General features: G+C 40.6%; 1 protein-coding gene across 3 annotated transcripts in view; it reads left to right on the plus strand.

Annotated features, from left to right (window-relative positions):
* The window catches only part of ARHGAP26 (Rho GTPase activating protein 26), a 483,661-nt gene that overhangs the window by 283,164 nt on the left and 175,746 nt on the right, over positions 1–24,751 (plus strand). For all 3 annotated transcript variants that reach the window (XR_014015710.1, XM_081232450.1, XM_081232451.1), the window contains exons 14-16: positions 2,029–2,103; positions 21,702–21,789; positions 23,473–23,531. Coding sequence is in view for 2 of the 3 variants with exons in the window: in XM_081232450.1 (XP_081088576.1) it covers positions 2,029–2,103; positions 21,702–21,789; positions 23,473–23,531 (222 nt within the window). In the remaining variant the exon portion in view is untranslated. The remainder of the gene's footprint in view (positions 1–2,028; positions 2,104–21,701; positions 21,790–23,472; positions 23,532–24,751) is intronic.

The raw sequence follows: 24,751 nt of genomic DNA on the forward strand, positions 1-24,751 counted from the left end.
CATGTGGGTTCTCTCTCTAGTTGTGGTGCCCAGTCTCCAGGGTGCATGGGCTCTGTGGTTTGTGGCACGTGGACTCTCTTGTTGAGGTGCACGAGCTCAGTAGTTGTGGCGCGAGGGCTTAGTTGCCCCGCCACATGCGGGATCTTAGTTCCCCTACGAGGGATCGAACCCACGTCCCCTGCATTGGAAGGCAGATTCTTTACCACTGGACCACCAGGGAAGTCCTGATGTACATGCTTTTACAATCCATTTGAGCTGTAAAATCCTCTCATTCCAGACCACTTCCTTTTGTTTATCAGTTCCACTTTTGTAGAAGTCTTGTTGAAGACACTGCAGAGTCAGCCTTTTCCCAAGTTTATTCCAGGAAATTTTGTTTTGGGCCCAAACTGATGAATGTTTTATTCATTCTGTCCTATATTGTAGACTGATCTAGGTGCTGGGGATATAATGGTAAAGAAGACAGAATCACTGTACTTAAAGTTTACTTGGTAGTTGTGGTGGAAGACAAACAAGAAACCAAATAGGAAAGATGATTTCAGATACTGTTAACTACTATAAAGAAAAGAAAACTGGGTGTAAGGCAGTGGCCAATAGTGTTGGTCATTGGGATGCTTTCTACTGAAGAGGTTGTATGTAAGCTGAGACCTGAATGATGAAAAGATCTGGGAGAAGAGTGTTACAGGTAGAGGGAATCTTGTTCAGAGGCTGAGGTTTGGAGGCATGAGCTTTGTATATTGGAGTAACAGGAAGGCCATTGGTGCTGGAGCAGCATGAAGGTGGTTGATAAAGCAATCAGAGGTGGGCCTGTGCTCAACCATGTAGGGCCTTACAGTTTTTTATTTATTTATTTATTTATTTATTTTATTTTTTATTTTTTATTTTATTTTTTTTTATTTTGGCCTTACAGTTTTAATTGTGATCCAGATGCAATGGGAAGCCATTGGAAGGTTTTTAAGAAAAGAGATGGTTTGAACTGATTGACACTTTGAGAAGCTCATTTTGGGTACTGGGTGGAGAATGGACATCAGGGGAATAAGAGGCAGCAAGAGACCAGTTAGTTGAGAGGTGTCAGATATGATGGGCTTAGGACCAGCAGGAGAAAAGTCATTTCATATCACTTGGTCTGAATGTAAATGATACAGTGATGATCTAATCCTTGCAGTTAAATGAACAAAGTACTGAGGCGGGTTAGTTTTGGTTCTTTGTTTGAGTGTTTGAAGGTAAACCCCTTTTAGTCTATTTGAGTGTTTTCTTGGGTTCAAGAAAGGTGACCCTCTTTTTTCTTTTTTTTCTTTCTTTTGGCGGTACGCGGGCCTCTCACTGTTGTGGCCTCTCCCGTTGCGGAGCACAGGCTCTGGATGCACAGGCTCAGCGGCCATGGCTCACGGGCCCAGCCGCTCCGCGGCATGTGGGATCTTCCCGGACCGGGGCACAAACCCGCGTCCCCTGCATTGGCAGGCTGGCTCTCAACCACTGCGCCACCAGGGAAGCCCCTCTTTTTTCTTTATGAAGAATATTTGTACCACAAATAAATGGATTTTCTAATTTCTCAGTTTTGGCTAATAATATTGTCAAAAATTAAAAATGCCCCAACACCTCAATATTCGCCTTCTCTATGTGAAAGTAATTTGTAAAGTGTTCATCCTTTTCTGTAGTATGAAATTTTTTTTATCATTTCATTTTTGTCTTTTTAAATTAAAAAACTGGTTAAATATGACATGTTTAAAATTATATATTTCACATCTTTCAAAACTCTTCAGATACTGCCTTGGCAAGAGAAGAGGAGGTTTCCTGCCCCTCTGATGACTGAACTAATACGAGGGCTGAAGTGTGCAGCACATCCATGAAATCCTAGACAGTTGTACCAAATCCCACTCCTTTGCTAAGAGCAGAGCTGAGTGACAGGGGACTTTAATTAGAGCAGCTTTTAGAAGGCCCGAGAAAATAAAAAAAAGTGCATTTGGCTGGGTTGGCCTGACTTGTGTTCTGATGTGCCTCTAATTAAATCATCACTGTTTCTCTTCTCAGGGATCAATGAGCAAGGGCTCTACCGAATCGTGGGGGTCAATTCCAGAGTGCAGAAGCTGCTGAGTATCCTGATGGGTGAGTGCAGTGGCTCTGCCAGGCAGTTCCCAATGGTTGAAGGGGGAGCCTCTTGAGAAGGAATCTGGGTGTCCAAGAGGTAAATCCCAGAAATCAACTGACCCACTCACCAGTGGTCATGGCCACAGGCATTACTGGAAGAGACATTAAATGGAATTGGATAAAACAAAAAATGGCCAGTCCAAGGCTCCACACCCTCTCTGTGGACTTGGTTACCACCAGTCCAAGTAGCGCTCCACCACTCATGTGACCGCCACACCCTACTCTGTCTTTAATAGCTCATGACTCCCTCTGTCCTCTTTGGAGACCGGCATTTCATGGGGCACACCCATTGCCCAAGGAAGCTCAATCCTTGTAGCTTGCAGAAGACCTCAGATCTCATGTTCCGCGTGACTGAGGAGGTGTCATCCCATGACTCTCAGATAAAATGTGTAGAAGCAGTTAAGTCTTCTGATCCTCTTTGCTTCTAGACTTCCACCTAGTCTCTGTCATTTGAGCAGCAGAAGCTCCTTTGCAGCTGGCTGGTATAAATATAAAACCACTATCTCTAAATGTGCAGCATTTGAATCAAAAACCCATGAGCCAATGAGCCAAATTTGCCTTGGCTGCAGATTTCCTGTATTTTTAGATATGAATGCAGGCAACCTCGGTGAGTCACGTGGATCTAAATGGCAAACAGATCAGATTTCACAGATCCGTGGCTGTTACTTATCCCCATGGAAGCCTAGCCACGCACTGTTAGAGATAGACTGTCGCTCAGGGTCCCCGCTCAGTGTTTTGGGCAGGGACACTTCTCTTTGTTAGTATTTGTCTTTTTTTTTTTTTTTTTTGCCATCCCAGTTTCTGAAAATAATTTTCATATGTATAGAAATCTCGTCTCTCATGTTGATCAGAAAAACTCTGTTTTCGAGAGAGCTACTCGCCTCTTGTAAGCCAAGTCTCATGTATGGTAGTTGCAGTGAGATCAGTTTGTTTAGCCATTCACCCTATGAAGGACAGCTGGGCTATTTCTAGTCTGGGGGTGAATAATGCTGCTGTAAACACTGTGTACAGCTCTTTGTATGAAGATTAATTTGTTTCTGTGGGATAAATGCCCAAGAGTGCAGTTGCTGCGTTGTACGGTGATATGGTTAACTTTTGAAAAGTTCTAATGTAAGAAAGAATGAAGAGTCTAACAGGTATCAATCCTCAGTCTTTCATTTCCAATCAGAGCTGCAAACATTTGTGGAGTGTCTGCTCTCAGAAGCAGATTGTCAGGTGCTAGAGATGAAACTTTAGAAAGAGTCATTCTTCGTCTGCAGAGTATCCAGGTAGGGGGAGTTATGCATGTGTGTGAAAACTGTAATGTAAACTATGATGCACCCAGTGGGAGCTGGATCTAGAAGATGGAGCAGTGAAGGAGAGAACAGAAGAATAATTCAGATTCAGGACATGTTATAAACCAAGAGTATTGATTTCACTATTAGTAGTAGTAGTATTTTAATATTTGAAAGTACTTGAGGCTGGAACAGGAGAGTGAAAGCTGAAAAGCTGAAATGGCCCCTTTGGTTGAGGAACTTGAATATTGTGCTAAGGAGTTTGGGGTTTTTTTTTCTCTGTAGGAAGTAAGATGCTATTAAAATTTCAGAGTAGTGGAGTTATATGTGTTAGTACTCTTTTTATACAAAAGTGTCAAGAAGACAATTCAGAATAGCCATTTATTTGTTCACATTACCGGTGAGTCCAAGATGGCAGAAGCATGGCAGGGTCTGGTGACTCCACATTTGTTGGAGGCTTTCCCACTCCTTTCTTCTGGCTTCTCATTATTTGTAAGCTCTACTTGTCTTCGTATTGACTATATTCTCTGTGGGAAGGTCCCAGATAATCCAGCCTCAGTGGTCCTTGAAGCTTGTATCACTGAAAGGAGAGTGTCTTTCTTGACGGTTTTGACAGAAGGTCCCAGGGTGGACTTTGATTGGTCCATATGGGGGCCATTCACATGATTCATTTCACAGTCTCAGGCCAGTCACATGACATACAGAAGATTGATCCCCATGGCCTGGATTCTGTGCCTGTCTCTGGTGATCCCATGCCACCTCTAGGAGGTTGGTGGTGGTGGGGCAAGTAGGGTGTGTGAGGGGTTAGTCCATAGAACCCTGGGGACTGAGCAGGATTATTAATAGAATGATGGAGGAGTGCTTTTCTGAAATAATGCTACTGGGTGATTTTTTTAAAAAAAGTATGTCCAACATAGGTGTAACTCTATCAGATGCTAGTTTTAGGAGGATAATGCTAGCAGCAATGTGGAGCACACATCGGATCATGGAATCACACGGAGGAAGAAGACAGTTGGGGTAGATTAGGCAGAGGATACCTGATCAATGGCTGAACGAGATAGCTGCTCTGAGGTCAGGAAAAAAGGACAGGCTCAAAATGACTGGAGAAAGAGAATCAGTGGGACTTTGTAACCAACTAGATACAGGGGAGTTGAAGGGGCAGAGAGATTTCAGAGGCAGCAGATGATTATGTAAGGTGACACTAATGAAAAGAAATACGACATTTTAGACGGGTTTGCTAATTTAAAAAAGGACCATCTTAGCTCATTTGTGCTAAGCAAAGAGTGGTATGAAAAGATCTTGTTTTTATCACTTCCCTTAGTGACCTTTGAACAAGATATTTGTCCTGTTCTCTTCCTCAGTTTTCCTAGGGACAGACAAAATAATCATGAACATCTCAGAAATGTCATGAGAAATAAAAACCAGCAGCTGAAAAGTCACAAGGCCAGCTGTCTCTGCCAGGAGGCATTACAGATAGACTGGATCCCAAACTGAGGTTCAGCCAGAGTTGAGAGATGGCCACAGTGCAAGGTCTAATCAAAAGTGTTGAAAATGGTATCTGGGATTCTTACTATCAATTAAGTTAAACATGAGATAGTTAAACATGAGATCTTGGAATTGAGGGATCACCCATTAGGCCAGAGAAACTCCAGACCTGAAGGCAGAGCCCTGTCTCCCTTCCCCTTTGTGAACATGCTCTCATCTTCATCAGTTCTTGGTACTTGTACTATACTGGGTTAGCCAAGAGTGTAAAAAAATATGGCTCCTATACTCCAAAGCCTCTCCCTGACAGCTGGGTTGAGTGTGAACCATTCATTCCCTATTCTGGGATCTGTATTCATTGGATGCCCTATTATGTACCAGGTATTAAGATTTGGATTATTGGTCAGTCTCTCAGAAATGGAATAGTGCATTTTTATTACTGAAAATATGAGTTAGAATTAAGTAAAACCAGAGGCTTCCTTTGATCACTTGGAGTTGGCTTTGTGTACTCTTGATACATTGGGGGACTTTAGGTAGGAGGAAGAATAGAAGAACCAGACTATGAGAACATCGTATTTTGCTGATTAGGATTCCTTAAGAAAGCTTGCCAGAATTTCTCATAGCATATGCGGTGTGGCCTCCTGCTAGTGTCATACCAAGTGCTGCCCCTCATCCCTTCCTCCTGGCAACAGAGGTCATTAGTCTTTGAAGAGTGAAGAGGAGGAAGACTTGTAGATTCCTAGAAATAGAGTGGCTTCCATGTGTGTACTGTTTGTTTGTTTACTTTTTCTCCCCCTTATGTTAAGTAAAGATAAATCTTTCTAAAGTTTAGCTCAACATTTAAAAAATATAGACAGCTCTGTCTATGCATGTTCAGTACATGTCTGTCTCTCCCTGTATAGTTTTTTATGAGATTTTTTAAAAAATCAATTTATTTATTTTTGGCTACATTGTTTCTTCGTTGCTGTGCGGGCTTTCTCTAGTTACGGCAAGTGGGAGCCTCTCTTCTTTGCGGTGGCTTTTCTTGTTGGGGAGCACAGGCTCTAGGCACGCGGACTTCAGTAGTTGTGGCACATGGGCTCAGTAGTTGTGGCTCGTGGGCTCTAGAGCGCAGGCTCAGTAGTTGTGGTGCATGGGCTTAGTTGCTCCGCGGCATGTGGGATCTTCCTGGACCAGGGCTCGAATCCATGTCCCCTGCATTGGCAGGCAGATTCTTAACCACTGTGCCACCAGGGAAGTCCCCTGTATAGATTTTAAATACCTTTTTCTGATTAAAGGTTATTAGTGGTCATAGTAGCAAATTTGGAGAAATAGAAAAAGTAGAAAGAAGAAAAATAAAAGTCGGGCAGACCAGAGACAATCTTTACTGACCATTTCATCATATGACTGTCACCTTTTAAATATAATATTCTATCATATAACATAAAAAATACAAATTGGAATCACACTCTGCATATATAATGCTTTTAGCAGTCTTCTTTCACATAACAATACAGTGTCTATTTTATGTTACTCAAGTTCCTCTAAAGTGCGACTCTTTGGGTCATGTATTTTGTAGGTCAGCCCCCTATTCCCAGATCCATAGACTGCATGTATTGTGTAGGTCAACCCCCTATTCCCAGATCCATAGACTGATTTCAGTTCTTCATCATTCTAGAAAGCACTCAGGTGAACATCCCTATGGGACAGGATAGCAGAGGTTTAGAGTGTACATTTTGGAGTTAAGCAAGTTATAATTAAACTGCTTGTCCATTTGACTTTACACAAATTATTTAAGCCCATCTAGTCTTCTATCTCATTATCTGTAATAGTAGCCTCTGCCTCTGTAATAATGGGAGGATTAAATGAAAAGATGCATGTGGGTTGCTGAGTCCAGAGCCTCCACACGTTAGTCACTAAATATTAGCTGTTGTTATTTTTAATTTTTAAAATTTATTTATTTATTTATTTATTTATTTTTTTGGCTGCATTGTGTCTTCGTTGCCGTGCAGGGGCTACTCTTTGTTGCAGTGCGCGGGCTTCTCTTTGAGATGGCTTCTCTTGTTGCAGAGCACGGGCTGTAGGCGCATGGGCTTCAGCAGTTGTGGCGTGCGGGCTCAGTAGTTGTGGCGCATGGCTTAGTTGCTCCGCGGCATGTGGGATCTTCCCAGACCAGGGCTTGAACCCATGTCCCCTGCATTGGCAGGTGGATTGTTAACCACTGTGCCACTAGGGAAGTCCCTATTTTTAAATTTTTTTTTTTTTTTTTTTTGCGGTACGCGGGCCTCTCACTGTTGTGGCCTCTCCCGTTGCGGAGCACAGGCTCTGGATGCGCAGGCTCAGCAGCCATGGCTCACGGGCCCAGCCGCTCCGCGGCATATGGGATCCTCCCGGACTGGGGCACGAACCCGTATCCCCTGCATTGGCAGGCGGACTCTCAACCACTGCGCCACCAGGGAGGCCCCCTATTTTTAATTTTTATATGCATATTTAATTATTTCCTTAGGGTTTATTTATTTATTTATTTTTGCGGTATGCGGGCCTCTCACTGTTGTGGCCTCTCCCGTTGCGGAGCACAGGCTCCGGATGTGCAGGCCCAGCAGCCATGGCTCACGAGCCCAGCCACTCCGCGGCATGTGGGATCTTCCCGGACCAGGGCACGAACCTGTATCCCCTGCATCGGCAGGCGGACTCTCAACCACTGTGCCACCAGGAAAGCCCTAGGGTTTATTTTAAGATGTTGAATTGCTGGGTCAAGGAATGTACATGTTTTCAAGGCCTTTAATTGATATTCCCAAATTTACTGTCAGCAAAGTCTGCGGTGAGTGTCCTTTACCACACACATCCTTGCCATACTCTATTACTTTTTTGCATTTAAATTATAAGTATTTTTTAAAAATAATTCTGGTGGAAGCTGGCCATTTTTCCTATGTTTCTTGCCTATTTTTATTCTTTCATGAATTGCCTGTTTGTGTTCTTTCCCTATTTTTCTATTGATGTATTCATCTTTTGAATTTAAGACCTTTTTAGGTATGGAGGCTATGTTACCAATATTTTTTTTCAGATTATTATCTTGAACTTTATTTATGGTACTTTTGTTTTTGTTTTGTCTTATGAATATTTAAAATTTTCATGAAGTCAAATCTTTTATGAAGTCAGTCTTTTTCGTATATGGATTATGCCCTAAAAGACCTTACCCGTTTCAGGCTACAAAAACTTTTTATTTTCCTTAAAATCCATCTGGAATATATTCATGCAAAAAGGAAACTAACTCTCCTTTTCCTCAAATACTTATCTGATTGACAAATAACCATGTAAGGAGAAAATTTCTCCCTTTCCACTACTTTAAATATCACCATATAGTCATTCTTTTATACATGTTGGGGTCCAGTGAAGGAGTTTTCACACGTATTTTTCTAAAGGAAAACAAATTCTTTTTCTGTTTGTTATCTGTAATTCTCAGTCTTAAAAAAAATAAATCGTCTCCTTTTTTCATCTTTTAATGTTTGTTTTTCTCTTGATTCTTTGCATTATAGCAAAATTCTAAAACTTGCACCCTATATCCATGCCATTTATTTAAATTTCTTTTGGGCTGATTTTTTTTTGCTGCTTATAATGCAAATTTTAATTTCGTAATTGAATTTTCAGTGTTTTTACTAACTTATTTAGCTCTTTTCATTTCTGCCTTTCAGCTATCACCTTTATTATTTCAGTCTGTTTCTTTTTTTGCTTTGATTTCTTATTTCACAACATCCATATTTTTCTGAATTTATTTATAATACAGAACAGATGCTTTCTGAAGTGTTTTTAGAGTGCTTTGGTTTCTGTGTTTCATGAAAACAAGTATTTTATCAGCTTTTTAATCTTCTTTTTCATTAAACCTAAACACAGAGACGTTTATAAATCTTTGCAGTTAACTTCACTGTGGGTAGATTCTCCTTGCTCTGCTGCGGTTTTCCTGAGTCCTGTTAGAATCATCCTCTCACATGATATTAGAGCACTGTTGTGCATGGTTCCATCCAACTTTCTGGTGCTCTTAAATCTTTCATTTAGTGTGGACCTACCTGTACTCATGAAAAGATTTCTTCTGGTTCTGCTATTTGGTCATGGTTCTGGGAGAAGTGGAGTTACTTCCTGGTTAGTCTGAAGTGTGCTGTGGTTCTTCACTTGTCACTCTCATATTTCTTCTAGGACTTTCCCCTTCTGAATTCACTTCCCTTTATATAAGCAGACACCCCTCCACTTCTGTCCCAGTTTCACTTCACTGCCCGGATTGTAATCTCAGGATACTGAGCTGTGCTCTGGTTGGGTAGGAGCAGTGCAGCATGGCATCCCTCCCTTGGGGTGGCTTCGGCTATACTTTAGGGTGGGCGGAAGGCCGTCGTCTATCACATTGTTCCCCCAGGTGGGTCTTCCTCCGGGCTTCACCTGAGCTTTGCCTGGTGGATATTCCTCTGGGGACAGGCAGAACGTTCACTGTGAGCCTCATTTTCTGTGCTGTTGAAACTTTCTGTCCCTTTGTGTGTGTGTGTGTGTGTGTGTGTGTGTGTGTCTTTATTAGTTTCTCACAGTGGTGGTGAAGGAATGCAAGTTTAGTGTTGCTATTTTTTCTCTTCTTATCCTGTAACGTCTTCCGGTTTTGTTTTGAGTTTGTTTTTTGTTTGTTTGTTTGTTTGTTTTACTAATGTTTAAAGTAAGGTTGGTGCTATAGAGAACACATGGAAGGTATTAAATTGTGATGCTTTAAAGCACCAAGTTACAGTAGCATGCCTCACCCACTGATATCTGATCCAGCCATGAACCGTCCTTCTGACTCCTCTGGGACCTTCATTTCTCACACCCTTTCACAGCGCAGCATAAATAAAAGCAAGCAAGAGCTTCTTCCCTAAGAAACCCTAAAGTAATAGATATTTTTCATGACAACTTCTAAGACCTAAAGGCTTGCAGAAACAGCCCCAAGGTTTGAAGACTAGCCTCATGGAAGCAGCAGAGTCATGCACGTTGTATACTTCCAATTTTAGCCACCAGTAAAGGGGAGCAGACAAATGATGACCAGGACTGGGAGAGAGTAGACTGCTTGGATGAAGGGATTGATCCTTCTGGGAACTAGTAAGGTCACTAGTAACCACAATCTGGACTTGCCAGAGAATGGAGACCACAGATGGATGCTCATCTTCCTGTCTGCTCTTCCCACTGTCATCTTTGCTTATAGGGATGCTTCAGGCAGGTTCTCCTAAGACAGGGACTTGAGACAGCAGTAGCTTTTGGATCTCAGAACAGAAGTGGCTGTAAGTACTCTGGATTCTTAGGCACGAGATATGGAAGGTGTTTAAAGTTTTTAAGAGGTACAACTTTTGTAATCAGAAAAAATTTGATAAGCAGATTGGCTTATCAAATTGCCAAGTATTAAATCTAGCCTTGCAAGAATTGCCTGTAGGATAAATAAAAAGAAGTCTTAATTTACACAGAGGATAGTATACTTACATGAACAACTTCCTCAAAGATGTAATGGAGATGGAGGATGTGAAAGGCTCAAGAAGATTTTAGAAAAAGACAAACAAAATACAACTAATGTTTAAATGCAGGAAAGCAAGACGATATTTTCTTTGGAATGACATATAGATCAGTGGAACAGACAGGAGAATCTAGAAATAGGACCCACTCAAATATGGTCAATTGATCTGTGATAAAGGTGTCAGAGTAATTCAATAGGGAAAGGACATTTGTTTCAACAAATGGTACTAGTACAACTGGACATCCATATGAGAAAAAAATAAATTCAACCCTTGTCTTAAACTATATACAAAAACTAACTCAAAATAGATTATAGGGCTTCCCTGGTGGCTCAGTGGTTGCAAGTCCGCCTGCCGATGCAGGGGACACGGGTTCGTGCCCCGGTCTGGGAAGATCCCACATGCCGCAGAGCGGCTGGGCCCGTGAGCCATGGCCACTGAGCCTGCACATCCGGAGCCTGTGCTCCGCAACGGGAGAGGCCACAACAGTGAGAGGCCCGCGTACCGCAAAAAAAAAAAATAATAATAGTAAATAAAATAGATTATAGTCCTAAACCTAAGAGATAAAACTATTAAACTTCAAGAAGAAAACACACAAAGCAGGAACCATAAAAGAAAAATCTGATAAACTGAACTGTACCCAAATAAAAAAAAGCTTCTGCTCCTAAAAATATATTAAGAAAGAGAAAAGACAAGCTACAAGAGAAAATATTTGCAAAATATATATCTGATAAATGATTTGTATCCAGAATGTATTAAAAATAACTCTTGCAATTCAGTAGTCAGAATGTAACCACCCCAGTTTTTAAAATGGACACAAGATTTGAACAACAAACAGTTCACCAGAGAAAATACACAGATGGCCAAAAAGTGCATGAAAAGATGACCAACATCAGTAGTCATTAAGGAAAAGCAAATTTTAACAATAAGTTATTTCTACACACCTACTAGAATAGCTAAAATTTCAAAATTAAACACATGACCATATCATGTGTTGATGAAGATGTGAAGCAACTAGAGTTCTCCTGTTGGCTGGTGGGAATGCAAAATGGCCCAACTGTTTTGGAAAACCATTTGGAAGTTTTGATAAAGTTAAACATATTTATCATATGACCCACTTCTACATATTTATACCCAGTTGCACTCCTAGGTATTTACCCAAGAGATGAAAATGTAGTCCATAAGACCTGAATGCAAATATTTACAGCTGCTTTATTTGTAACAGCCAGAAACTGGAAACAACCCAAAGTCTACCAAGTAGCCAATGGATATGTCCATAAAATTGAATAGTACTCAGTAATAAAAGTATCAAACTACTGGCCTATGCAACAACAGGGATGGATTTCACAAGTATTATGCTATGGAAAGTGGTTGCCAGGTGCTAGAGATGGAGGGAGAGGGGATTGGCTATGGAGAAAGAAGCACAGGAGAATTTTTGCGGGGGGGTGTTGACAATGACCTACATCTTGATTCTGGTGGTGGTTACCCTATGACCATATATATATTTGTCAAAAATCATGGAAGTGTATACTTTAAAAGGTTGAGTCTATCTCAGTAAGCTTGACTTTAAAACACACACATAGGACAGGATTCTAAATTTTCCTCCTCAGTAAAAAATGCAAATTAAAGCAGATGACTTTTTTTTTTTAACCTATCAGATTGAATAAGATCAAAGTGTTTGATTACACATTGTTGTCAAGGATTTGAGGAAGGAGTCACACTCATGCTTAAATGTAATGGTACAACCTTTGAGAGGTTAGTTGAGCAGTATCTTTCCAAATTAAAAATGCACATACTTTTTGACTCAGAAATTCCACTTATAGGAATTTTTTCTCTAGGTAAGACATATACAAGGGAACAGTGGTTTATATCATTGTTTACCATAGCAACAACCAGTGAACAACCTTCATCTCCATGAATGGGGGCATTAACCATGGTACAGTGAAGTACTGTAAGGTGGTGTACTTATATGGAACAGTTTCTTAAGATACTGTTAAATGAAAATAGCAGTGCACAGAACGACATCTATAATGTGCTTCCATTTGTGTTTTTAGAAAGCTGTACATATTCATAAAACTGCTTGTTTATGTACATACTGTTAGAGATTGCATACATGCACAAAACCAGTATTGAGTCATCTGTAGCACAGGAAAGCGTTACCTTTTGATGTTTATCTATTTGTTTTGCTTGAATTTTTTTTGTTTTGGTCCGGTTCATATATTACCTTCTCAGTTGAAGAGAAAAAAAATTTTTTTTAAATTTTTGAATTATATTTTATTTTATTATACAGCACATTCTTACTAGTCATCAGTTTTATACACATCAGTGTATACATGTCAATCCCAATCACCCAATTCAGCACACCACCACCACCACCACCCCGCCGCTTTCCACCCTTGGTGTCCATACCTTTGTTCTCTACATCTGTGTCTCAATTTCTGCCCTGCAAACCAGTTCATCTGTACCATTTCTCTAGGTTCCACATATATGTGTTAATATACGATATTTGTTTTTCTCTTTTTTAGTTCACTCTGTAGGACAGTCTACAGATCCATCCGCGTCTCAACACGTGACCCAATTTCGTTCCTTTTTATCGCTGAGTAATATTCCATTGTATATATTTACCACATCTTCTTTATTCATTCATCTGTCGATGGGCATTAAGGTGGCTTCCATGACCTGGCTGTTGTAAATAGTGCTGCAATGAATATTGGGGTGCATGTGTCATTTTGAATTATGGTTTTCTCTGGGTATATGCCCAGTAGTGGGATTGCTGGATCATATGGTAATTTTATTTTTAGCTTTTTAAGGAACCTCCATACTGTTCTCTATAGTGGCTGTATTAATTTACATTTCCACAACAGTGCAAGAGGGTTCCCTTTTCTCCACAACCTCTCCAGCATTTGTTGTTTGTAGATTTTCTGATGATGCCCATTCTAACTGGTGTGAGGTGATACCTCATTGTAGTTTTGATTTGCATTTCTCTAATAATTAGTGATGTTGAGCATCTTTTCATGTGCTTCTTGGCCATCTGTTTGTCTTCTTTGGAGAAATGTCTATTTAGGTCTTCTGCCATTTTTGGATTGGGTTGTTTGTCTTTTTAATATTGAGCTGCATGAGCTGTGTATATATTTTGGAGATTAATCCTTTGTCTGTTGATTCGTTTGCAAATATTTTCTCCCATTCTCAGGGTTGTCTTTTTGTCTTGTTTATGGTTTCCTTTGCTGTGCAAAAGCTTTGAAGTTTCATTACATCTCATTTGTTTATTTTTGTTTTTATTTACATTACTATAGGAGGTGGATCAAAAAAGATCTTGCTGTAATTTATGTCAAAGATTGTTCTTCCTGTGTTTTCCTCTAAGAGTTTTATACTGTCCAGTCTTACATTTAGGTCTCTAATCTATTTTGAGTGTATTTTTGTGTATGGTGTTAGGGAGTGTTCTAATTTCATTCTTTTACATGTAGCAGTCCAGTTTTCCCAGCACCACTTATTAAAGAGACTGTCTTTTCTCAATTGCATATTGTTGCCTCCTTTGTCATAGATTAGTTGACCATATGTGCGTGGGTTTATCTCTGGGCTTTCTATCTTGTTCCATTGATCTATGTTTCTGTTTTTGTGCCAGTACCATATTGTCTTGATTACTGTAGCTTTGTAGTATAGTCTGAAGTTAGGGAGTCTGATTCCTCCAGCTCTGTTTCTTTCCCTCAAGACTGCTTTGGTTATTCGGGGTCTTTTGTGTCTCCATACACATTTTAAGATATTTTATTCTAGTTCTGTAAAAAATGCCATTGGTAGTTTGATAGCGATTGCATTGAATCTGTAGATTGCTTTGGGTAGTATAGTCATTTACACATTATTGATTGTTCCAATCTGAGAACATGGTATATCTCTCCATCTGTTGGTGTCATCTTTAATTTCTTTCATCAGTATCTTATAGTTTTCTGCATACAGGTCTTTTGTCTCCCTAGGTAGCTTTATTCCTAGGTATTTTATTCTTTTTGTTGCAATGGTAAATGGGAGTGTTTCCTTCATTTCTCTTTCAGGTTTTTGATCATTAGTGTATAAAATGCAAGAGATTTCTGTGCATTAATTTTGCATCCTGCAACTTTACCAAATTCATTGATTAGCTCTAGTAGTTTTCTGGTGGCATCTTTAGGATTCTCTATGTATAGTACCATGTCATCTGCAAACAGTGACAGTTTTACTTCTTTTCCAATTTGTATTCCTTTTATTTCTTTTTCTTCTCTGATTGCTGTGGCTAGGGCTTCCAAAACTATGTTGAATAATAGTGGTGAGAGTGGACATCCTTGTCTTGTTCCTGATCTTAGAGGAAATGCTTTCAGTTTCTCACCATTGAGAATGATGTTTGCTGTGGGTTTGTCGTATATGGCCTTTATTATGTTGAGGTAGATTCCCTCTATGCCCACTTTCTGGAGAGTTTTTATCATAAATGGGTGTTGAATTTTGTAAAAAGCTTTTTCTGTATCTATTGAGGTAATCGAATGGTTTTTATTCTTCATTTTCTTAATATGGTGTATCACATTGATTAATTTGCATATATTAAAGAATCCTTGAATCCCTGGGATAAATCCCACTAGATCATAGTGTATGATCCTTTTAATGTGCTGTTAGATTCTGTTTGCTAGTATTTTGTTGAGGATTTTTGCACCTATATTCATCAGTGATATTGGTCTGTAATTTTCTTTTTTTGTAGTATCTTTGTCTGGTTTTGGTATCAGGGTGATGGTGGTCTCATAGAATGAGTTTGGGAGTTTTCCTTCCTCTGCAATTTTTTGGAAGAGTTTGAGAAGGATGGGTGTTAGCTCTTCTCTAAATGTTTGATAGAATTCACCTGTGAAGCCATCTGCTCCTAGAGTTTTGTTTGTTGGAAGAATTTTAATCACAGTTTCAATTTCATTACTTGTGATTGGCCTGTTCATATTTTCTGTTTCTTCCTGGTTCAGTCTTGGAAGGTTATACCTTTCCAAGAATTTGTCCATTTCTTCCAGGTTGTCCATTTTATTGGCATAGAGTTGCTTGTAGTAGTCTCTTAGGATGCTTTGTATTTCTGCGGTGTCTGTTGTAACTTCTCCTTTTTCATTTCTAATTTTATTGATTTGAGTCCTCTCCCTCTTTTTCTTGATGAGTCTGGCTAGTGGTTTATCAATTCTGTTTATCTTCTCCAAGAACCAGCTTTTAGTTTTATTGATCTTTGCTATTGTTTTCTTTGTTTCTATTTCATTTATTTCTGCTCTGATCTTTATGATTTCTTTCCTTCTACTAACTTTGGGATTTGTTTGTTCTTCTTTCTCAAATCCTTTAGGTGTAAGGTTAGATTGTTTATTTGAGATTTTTCTTGTTTCTTGAGGTAGGCTTGTATAGCTATAAACTTCCCTCTTAGAACTGCTTTTGTTGCATCCCATAGGTTTTGGATCGTTGTGTTTTCACTGTAATTTGTCTCTAGGTATTTTTTGATTTCCTCTTTGATTTCTTCAGTGATCTCTTGGTTATTTAGTAACATATTATTTAGCCTGTATGTGTTTCTGTTTTTTACAGTTTTTTTCCTGTAATTGATATCTACTGTTATAGTGTTGTGGTCAGAAAAGATGCTTGATATGATTTCAATTTTCTTAAATTTACTGGGGCTTGATTTGTGACCCAAGATGTCATCTATCCTGGATAATGTTCCATGCACACTTGAGAAGAAAGTGTAATCTGCTGTTTTTGGATGGATTGTCCTATAAATATCATTTAAATCTATCTCGTCTATTGTGTCATTTAAAGCAGCTGTTTCCTTATTTATTTTCATTTTGGATGATCTGTCCATTGGTGTAAGTGAGGTGTTAAAGTCTCCACTATTATTGTGTTACTGTCGGTTTCCTCTTTTATAGCTGTTAGCAGTTGCCTTATGTATTGAGGTGCTCCTATTTTGCGTCATATATATCTATAATTGTTATATCTTCTTCTTGCATTGATCCCTTGATCATTATGTAGTGTCCTTCCTTGTCTCTTGTAACATTCTTTGTTTTAAAGTCTATTTTATCTGATATGAGTATTGCTACTCCAGCTTTCTTTTGATTTTCATTTGCATGGAATATCTTTTTCCATCCCCTCACTTTCAGTCTCTATGTGTTCCTAGGTCTGAAGTCGTTCTGTTGTAGATAGCATATATGTGGGTCTTGTTTTTGTCTCCATTCAGCAAACCTGTGTCTTTTGGTTGGAGCATTTAATCCATTCACGTTTAAGGTAATTATCGATATGTATGTTCCTATGACCGTTTTCTTAATTGTCTTGGGTTTGTTTTTGTAGGTACTTTTCTTCTCTTGTGTTTCTCACTTAGAGAAGTTCCTTTAGCATTTGTTGTAGAGTTGGTTTGGTGGTGCTGAATTCTCTTAGCTTTTGCTTTTCTGTAAAGCTTTTGATTTCTCCATCGAGTCTGAATGAGATCCTTGCTGTGTAGAGTAATCTTGGTTTTAGTTTCTTCCCTTTCATCACTTTAAGTATATCATGCCACTCCCTTATGGCTTGTAGAGTTTCTGCTGAGAAATCAGCTGTTAACTTTATGGGAGTTCCCTTGTGTGTTATTTGTCGTTTTTCCCTGGCTGCTTTCAATAACTTTTCTTTGTGTTTAATTTTTCCAGTTTGATTACTATGTGTCTCGGTGTGTTTCTCCTTGGGTTTATCCTGCATGGGACTCTCTGCACTTCCTGGACTAGGGTGGCTACTTCCTTCCCCATGTTAGGGGAGTTTTCGACTATCATCTCTTCACATATTTTCTCGGGTCCTTTCTCTCTCTCTTCTCCTTCTGGGTCCCCTATAATGTGAATGTTGTTGTGTTTAATGTTGTCGCAGAGGTCTCTTAAGCTGTCTTCATTTCTTTTCATTCTTTTTTCTTTATTCTGTTCTGCGGCAGTGAATTCCCCCATTCTGTCTTCCAGGTCACTTCTCCGTTTTTCTGCCTCAGTTATTCTGCTATTGATTCCTTCTAGTGTAGTTTTCATTTCAGTTATTGTATTCTTCATCTCTGTTTGTTTCTTCTTTAATTCTTCTAGGTCTTTCTTAAACATTTGCATCTTCTCGATCTTTGCCTCCATTCTTTTTCCGAGGTCCTGGATCATTTTCACTATCATTATTCTGAATTCTTTTTCTGGAAAGTTGCCTATCTCCACTTCATTTAGTTGTTTTTCCTGGGTTTTGTTTTTTGTTTTGGGGTTTTTTTTTGCAGTACACGGGCTTCTCACTGTTGTGGCCTCTCCCGTTGCGGAGCACAGGCTCTGGACACGCAGGCTCAGTGGCCATGGCTCACGGGCCTAGCCACTCCGCAGCATGTGGGATCTTCCTGGACCCGGGCGCGAACCCGTGTCCCCTGCATCGGCAGGTGGACTCTCAACCACTGCACCATGAGGGAAGACCTTTCCTGGGTTTTATCTTGTTCCTTCATCTGGTAGATAGCCCTGTGCCTTTTCATCTTGTCTGTCTTTCTGTGACTGTGGTTTTCGTTCCACAGGGTGCAGGATTGTAGTTCTTGCTTCTGCTGTCTGCCTTCTGGTGGATGCGGCTACCTAAGAGGCTTGTGCAAGTTTCCTGATGGTAGCAATTGGTAGTGGGTAGAGCTGGGTGTTGCTCTGGTGGGCAGAGCTCAGTTAAACTTCAATCCGCTTGACTTCTGATGGGTGGGGCTGGGTTCCCTCCGTGTTGGTTGTTGGCGCAAGGCAACCCAACACTGGAGCCTACCTGGGCTCTTCGGTGGGGCTAATGGCGGACTCTGGGAGGGCTCACACCAAGGAGTACTTCCCAGAAATTCTGCTGCCAGTGTCCTAGTCCCTATGGTGAGCTGCAGCCACCCACTGCCTCTGCAGGAGACCCTCCAGCACTAGCAGGTAGGTCTGGTTCAGTCTCCCTTGGGGTCACTGCTCATTCCTCTGTGTCCCGATGTGCACACTACTTTGTGTGTGCCCTCCAAGAGTTGAGTCTCTGTTTCCCCCAGTCCTGTCAAAGTCCTGCAATCAAATCCCACTAGCCTTCAAAGCCTGATTCCCTAGGAATTCCTCCTCCCATTGCCAGACCCCCAGGTTGGGAATCCTGACGTGGGGCTCAGAACCTTCACTCCAGTGGGTGGCCTTTTGTGGCATAAGTGTTCTCCAGTCTGTTGGTCACCCACCCAACAGTTATGGGATTTGATTTTACTGTGATTGCGCCCCTCCTACCATCCTTTGTCTTTGGATGTGGGGTTTCTTTTTTGGTGAGTTCCAGTGTCCTCCTGTCAGTGATTGTCCAGCAGCTAGTTGTGATTCTGGTGTTCTCACAAGAGGGAGTGAGAGCATGTCCTTCTACTCTGCCATCTTGGTTCAGGGCACATCAACTTTAATTTTGATACATTATAGTGTGTCATTAGGAGAGTAGGAGTACACAGGCAACTTCCCTAATCCCTTCCTCCAGAAGGTCCTTAGTGTCTCTGTCAGGAGTACAACAGTGGACCTGGGTCTTGTCTGATCCAGTGTGACATTTCTAAGACTACTTTCCCTTGTAACCACCACTTCCAGTCCACATCTCCTGTTTTTCTGAATTCATGTGGAATAGCTCACAGAGGAAATGCACTCATTTCACTGTATCCGCATGATACCTTTGTGTACATTGGACTGCTCCTCTAGCTCTGGTCAGTGTTACTAAGTCCACAATGGTCACGTGACCTGGTTAGGAGATATGTACTGAGTTCTGAAGAAAATTGTCAAATATGTCTCTGCATCATATGCCAGGAAGCTTCCGTAAGTGAAGGGAGCATCGATAGGGAGGGATGGCAATTGGCAACAGTTTCTGAAAAAGGGGTAGCTTGGGAGGCTGTATTCAATTTAGTTTGGACATTAAATTAATTAAAATGGACGTGTTTAAGTTATGAACCTTGCCTCATCAGTGCTATAAAAACCCCTTTAGCCGGGCTGTAATTTGACTCTCCTCTCTGTAATGTTGTACAGTATTTCTATGGTTACAGAGCCTGAATAAGTGGAAGCTAAGCATTAGTTTGCTAAATGTGGTTCATGGAACAGTTCACAACTCCCAGACCTGCCAACTCCTGCTTGTTTAGTGTCCTGTTCACTCTTCTTGGGTAGCAGTTGGTTTGTTCCACAGAAAAATGTACAGTAACATTTGTCTCATGTCCAGGAACCACAAACTATGGCAGCTCTCCATCCATGCTTCTTGGAGATGCAGAGGGGAAAAGGTCACACTAAGCAAAGTTTTTTGGTACATACACTTCCACAGGAAGAAACCATTAAAGGAGTGGGAGATGGCAAAGCAAGAAAAGAATTAAAGCTGGAGAGGTTTTGGATATTTGGAAAACCATGCTTTTTTACTTTTCAGAAATTTGCTGTGATTGAACTCTGGAGTTTACAATTCTACGGCCCTAGAAATAAAATCATGCTCTTTAGGTCCTTTCTTGTTTGTTTCATATGACAAGACAGGCTTCATTATTGCCCAGGATCACCTGCAAACAAACAGCCGTGCTGCCATTAGGAGCCAAACACTTATTGAACCAGGGCCCTATCCTCTCATCTTGCATTGTGTGTTAGGGGAACACACTGAGAGCAGTAGGTACCAGCTGGATTTGTGTCCTTACTTGGGGATTAGGGCCTAAATCCTTAAGCCATTCATGATTATTTGGCCTCTTCCTACTAGGATGAAAGTGGGTTCTTTCCCAGTTAATAGAAAATGTATTGTGCCCACCTGTGACTCACTCCCCTTCCCAGCTGAAAGGCTGTGGGCCCTGCAGAAGGAACCTCTTTCTTCTCAGAGACTCTCCAGAAAGAGACAGTCTGGTGGCTGTCTCTACTATATCATTTAGACCTCTGAATTATAAAAAACAGAAAACCTGACCTCAACTAGCTTAAGGAAAAAGGGAATTTATTGGCTTACGTGACTAAAAAGGCATGGCAAGACGCAAGGGCTCAAACCATGTCACCCAGACCTGCTCTCTCTGCCTCTCTCACCTTGGCTGTGTCTGTCAGGCTCTCGTCTCACGCTTCACGCTGTGGCACCTAGAGTAGCAGTATAACCTCCCAGTGTAAGCACAGCAGGAGACAGTAGGTGTCTTTTCCCCTGTCCTGGAAAAGTCCTGGATTTCATGCTGCCCAGTCTTGGACCACCCTGAACCAGTCCTGGGGTCCAGAGACATCTCATTCCCCACCCCTGGAAGGGTGGGGCCTCCTCTGAGTAGGTGTGAGAAAAGGGTAGCAGCCCAGCTGAAAAGAGGAACGGGAGCTGGGAGGCACATCGCCAGAAGCTGGATTCCCCCTTCAATGCCCTGGGAGACTCTACTTCCAACCACCTGGCCAGCCAGAAGACGGAGGTCTTCTGGTTTGTGAAACAGTTTCAGCCTCTGCCTCGTACTCTTGCCTGCCTGTGTGCCGCTCAGAAAGACTGCAAGGATTATTTCTTCCTTTACATTACACATTTATCTGAAATACACACATTTGTTTGGAAGTCCACACAAGAGGAAACAAAGGAAGAAATAAATGATCAGGAGTTGATATCATTATGGTGGTTTTGTTGCACGTCTTGGTTTAGGGAAATTTAAAATAGTAAGTAATGGAATCAAGTCATAGTTTAGAAAATATAAAAACCACAATTCTACCACTCTAACCTCACCACTCTTTTCATTGTAGAGTATTTCCTTTCAGCCTTTGTTCAATTGAGTTTCTCACAAACTTTTAAATCTTTTTTTAATTTTTTTTGCTTGACATTACATGATAATTCAGGCATTTTCCATTTTGCTATATAGTTATCATTATCATGTAAATGCAACATGATATTCCATCAGGAATATACCATGAGGAACTTAATCATTCTATCATGGGCTGTTTAGGTTGTTCTTTTAAAATTTGTTCTGCTCAAAAAAAACACAAAAAATTGTTCTGCTGTTATCAAGAGCAGTGTATGTTGAACATTTGGGATGTGTGTAACTTTCTCATGCCTTATCTTATTTCCTGAGGATGGGTTGTGAGAAGTGGGATTACTGCTTCAAAGTGTATAAACCTTTTTAGGACTTGATACATATTGCCAAATTGCTTTTCAGATCTGTTGCATTTATCTCATCTGCCTCCAGCAGTTTCTTAGAGGATCAGTTTCATTGCATTTTTGCCAGCAGTAGATATTTGGATTTTTAAACATTTTTCTAATTTAATGAGGAAAAAATAGGTGTCCTTTTTTACTTTGGATTTCTTTGTTTAGTAGGGAGGTTGAATGGTTTTATGTATGCTTGTTTTTTAGCTGTATTTTCTGCTCTGTTTTACCCATTGTCTTTTCTTCATTTTAGACCCCAAAACAGCTTCTGAAACAGAAACGGATATCTGTGCCGAGTGGGAGATAAAGACCATCACTAGTGCTTTGAAAACCTACCTAAGGTAGGGACTTTGCATTTGTGGGGCATGATGCCAGCTTGTTATCATGCAATCATGAAGAAAGTTTTATTTTCAGCCTCCAGAGAGCTGTTGGGTGGGTGTTTGAGATGTAGAAACAGCTTATGTGTGGCTGCAATTAGCTCAGCTGGTCAAACCAATTATAAATCATCCCTAGTTGATGGGTTGCCATTGTGCAGTGGTGCCATGAGTGATTTAGGAAGCTTTGCTCTTTCTGAGAAGCCACTATGATGATTAGCCTTTAACAGAACCTCAAATGTGGAATTCCTTGCAATCCCCGAATAATCTGCTAAAAAAACAAGGAATTGCATATCCTATTCTGTTGAGAATGCGTGATTACATACCCTACGTATTTGGGGAGCTCTGCGCCTTGCACAGATAGAGTATACTGCTGACATTCCTCCTCAAAAATGAGAACTTAATGGTGCTCCATTTTGACTCCTTCTGCTTAGATTGGAGAATATGACTTCATTGGAGAGGAGACTGCTTTCCTTGTAATAATACGTGTAATATTCCTGCTACCTCCCACCCCTCCCTTGGTTATTAAGGGAGTGGGTGATTGACCAGCTGCTCACATCTCAGTTTCCCGAGTAGACTGAAAGCCATGCTGGACGTGAAGTATAGGCGTATGATAGTTCTCCACTGTAGTTCTTCTCACGCAGGAGAGTGGGGGTCTAGTCTTAAACAAAGAGGAGAACTATAATCACGAATTGCATAAGCATTTGTACAGGTCTGTCAAGATTTAGTTGGCTTGAAAGCCACAGAAAAGGAATTGGTGATGCAGGTTTTATTGGCTGTTGGGGAATTGCTGGAAGGCTCTTGGAGTCAAGAGTGAGATGTCATGCAAGTGATGACTAAGAGTTGAATCGGGATCCGATGAGAATAAAATAAAATCTGAACCAAGAATCATGGATCGTCTGTTGAGAAGCTTATCATTTAGACTATCAGTAAAAAAACCTCAAGTTTACAGTTAAACATATTCATAAAACATATTCATATCCCAAATACTACCATTGTAGTTTACACAAAACCAAATGGTAGAGGTTTGTATTTGGTACTTATTTGTGCATGTTGATATTGATTAGCTAATGGACAATAAGTATAAAATATAAATATATTTTAAATAGCAGATAAAATTTGATTGTATCATGCCTAATATTAAGGGTTCTAGCCCTTTGGCATTCTGGAGCAACACTCCATAGTGTTGAATTTGCCACAAAAACACCTACAAAAGTCTTGCATAGTGTATCCAGATGAAGTGACTAAGATGCCAGGAAGAGAAGAGTATAAGAGCAGGTGATCGCAAATGTTGGGTTAGTTGCCTGTTTCTCAGACACATCTTAAAATGCTCTTGTGGAGGGCGAGTCACTGACTGAAAAGGAAATCTCTCAGTTTATGCTAGACTTTTGCATTAGCACTTTTCTGGTTGTGACTCTATGAGACATAAGTTGTATCCATTCCCTTAAAAAGTAGAAAGAATGAACATTTCAGGTGAAATCTCAGGACCCTTTCAGAAGGGAAACTAAGTTGGCTAAACTGAGTTGCTGTTGTTTGCCTGTGATCTTTGTCTTTGAGAAATGTAATACAGTCTGGCCGCCTCTAGGCTGCTAGGTAGCGAGAATAGGATTGTTTTCATTAAGCTGACTAGTGTGTATCCTTTTATTTCAGAATGCTTCCAGGACCACTCATGATGTACCAGTTTCAAAGAAGTTTCATCAAAGCAGCAAGTAAGTTTTCTTTTCACCACAGTTTTAAGGGGAAAGGAATAGATTTTTCTATTTCAGAGAACAGTCAGTGTCCCAAAATAAGTATTACCTAATCCCTCGTATTCTGCGTGTAAACTACCCACATAAACACTCATGAGACTGTCACAGAATAAAAGCGAAACCAAGTCAGATTTCTGAGGGCCTTGTTAGCACGTTGAATTTACAGTTGAGGGGAGAAACTTCAGAAGTGAGTTTGGGGGTGACGGAGAGGTGAGAAAAGCAAGTTTGCCTTTTTAATTTTGATTATTGGAGTTCTAACTCCTTGGATTTTTTCCAGCCCTGGAGTAGCATTTTTCGGAATGAATCAGACTCTGCCCATTACCTAAATTGAGCATTGGACGTATTTCCCTGAATCTGGCACCATTTATATAATTTCCCAGTCCTCTTTCCATCATGGCTTGCATTTATAGCTTCTGATCATTCTTCAGCTGTATCATCTAAGCCCTGAGCATCATATTACTGGTATTAAAATACATAGGGTTTAGGTGCAAGCCACCCTAAGTATACTGGACTCTGTCTATGTGGGGCAGGCCACCTGTAAGGGGCAGTAAGATTCTCTATCAGATTTAAGTCTGGCATGAATCCCCACCCTGCTATTATGTGCATAGCCTGTGCCTCTCCCTGTTTCCTTTAAGCCGTCAGAGTTTGTTTACCCTGGTAGCTACTACTGGCCTAATTTAGGAGTACCTCTGTTCTGGTGGCCTTATCCACACATAGCTGTCCCCGTAAAGCAGGAGAAAGACCTGGGAGAAAGCTGGAAGTGAAGATGCTGTTTATGTGATTTCTTTCTCTGAGAAATTCCAAACCCATAGCAACCATTCTCTAATTAAACCTCACCTCAGTCCTATAAATAGGTGTGATGAGTGCCATCAACGTATTTCCCAGAGAAACGGAGCCACGTACCCAAGTTCAACCAAGAGAACCTGACAGTCCATGACTTAGGTTATAGGTTGGCAGAAACATTTCCTCACTTTATCTGCCATTCCTTTCTTCTCCCGGGCTGGTTGTCACACGTGACTTGAGAATGACTGGATATTTCCCTTGAAGTCTTTGATGCTGTCTCGAGGTGTTATTTTGATATTTGACACCCTTGCAAGGCTGTTCACATACAATTTGTTTATCCCTTGACGAGTGCATAAAGTTCCTTCCTTCCTTGAAACGAAGCTGCCACTCAGTATAGC

Source organism: Mesoplodon bidens, assembly GCF_964165515.1.
Source record: "Mesoplodon bidens genome assembly, chromosome: 4".
NCBI classification, from domain to species: domain Eukaryota; kingdom Metazoa; phylum Chordata; class Mammalia; order Artiodactyla; family Ziphiidae; genus Mesoplodon; species Mesoplodon bidens.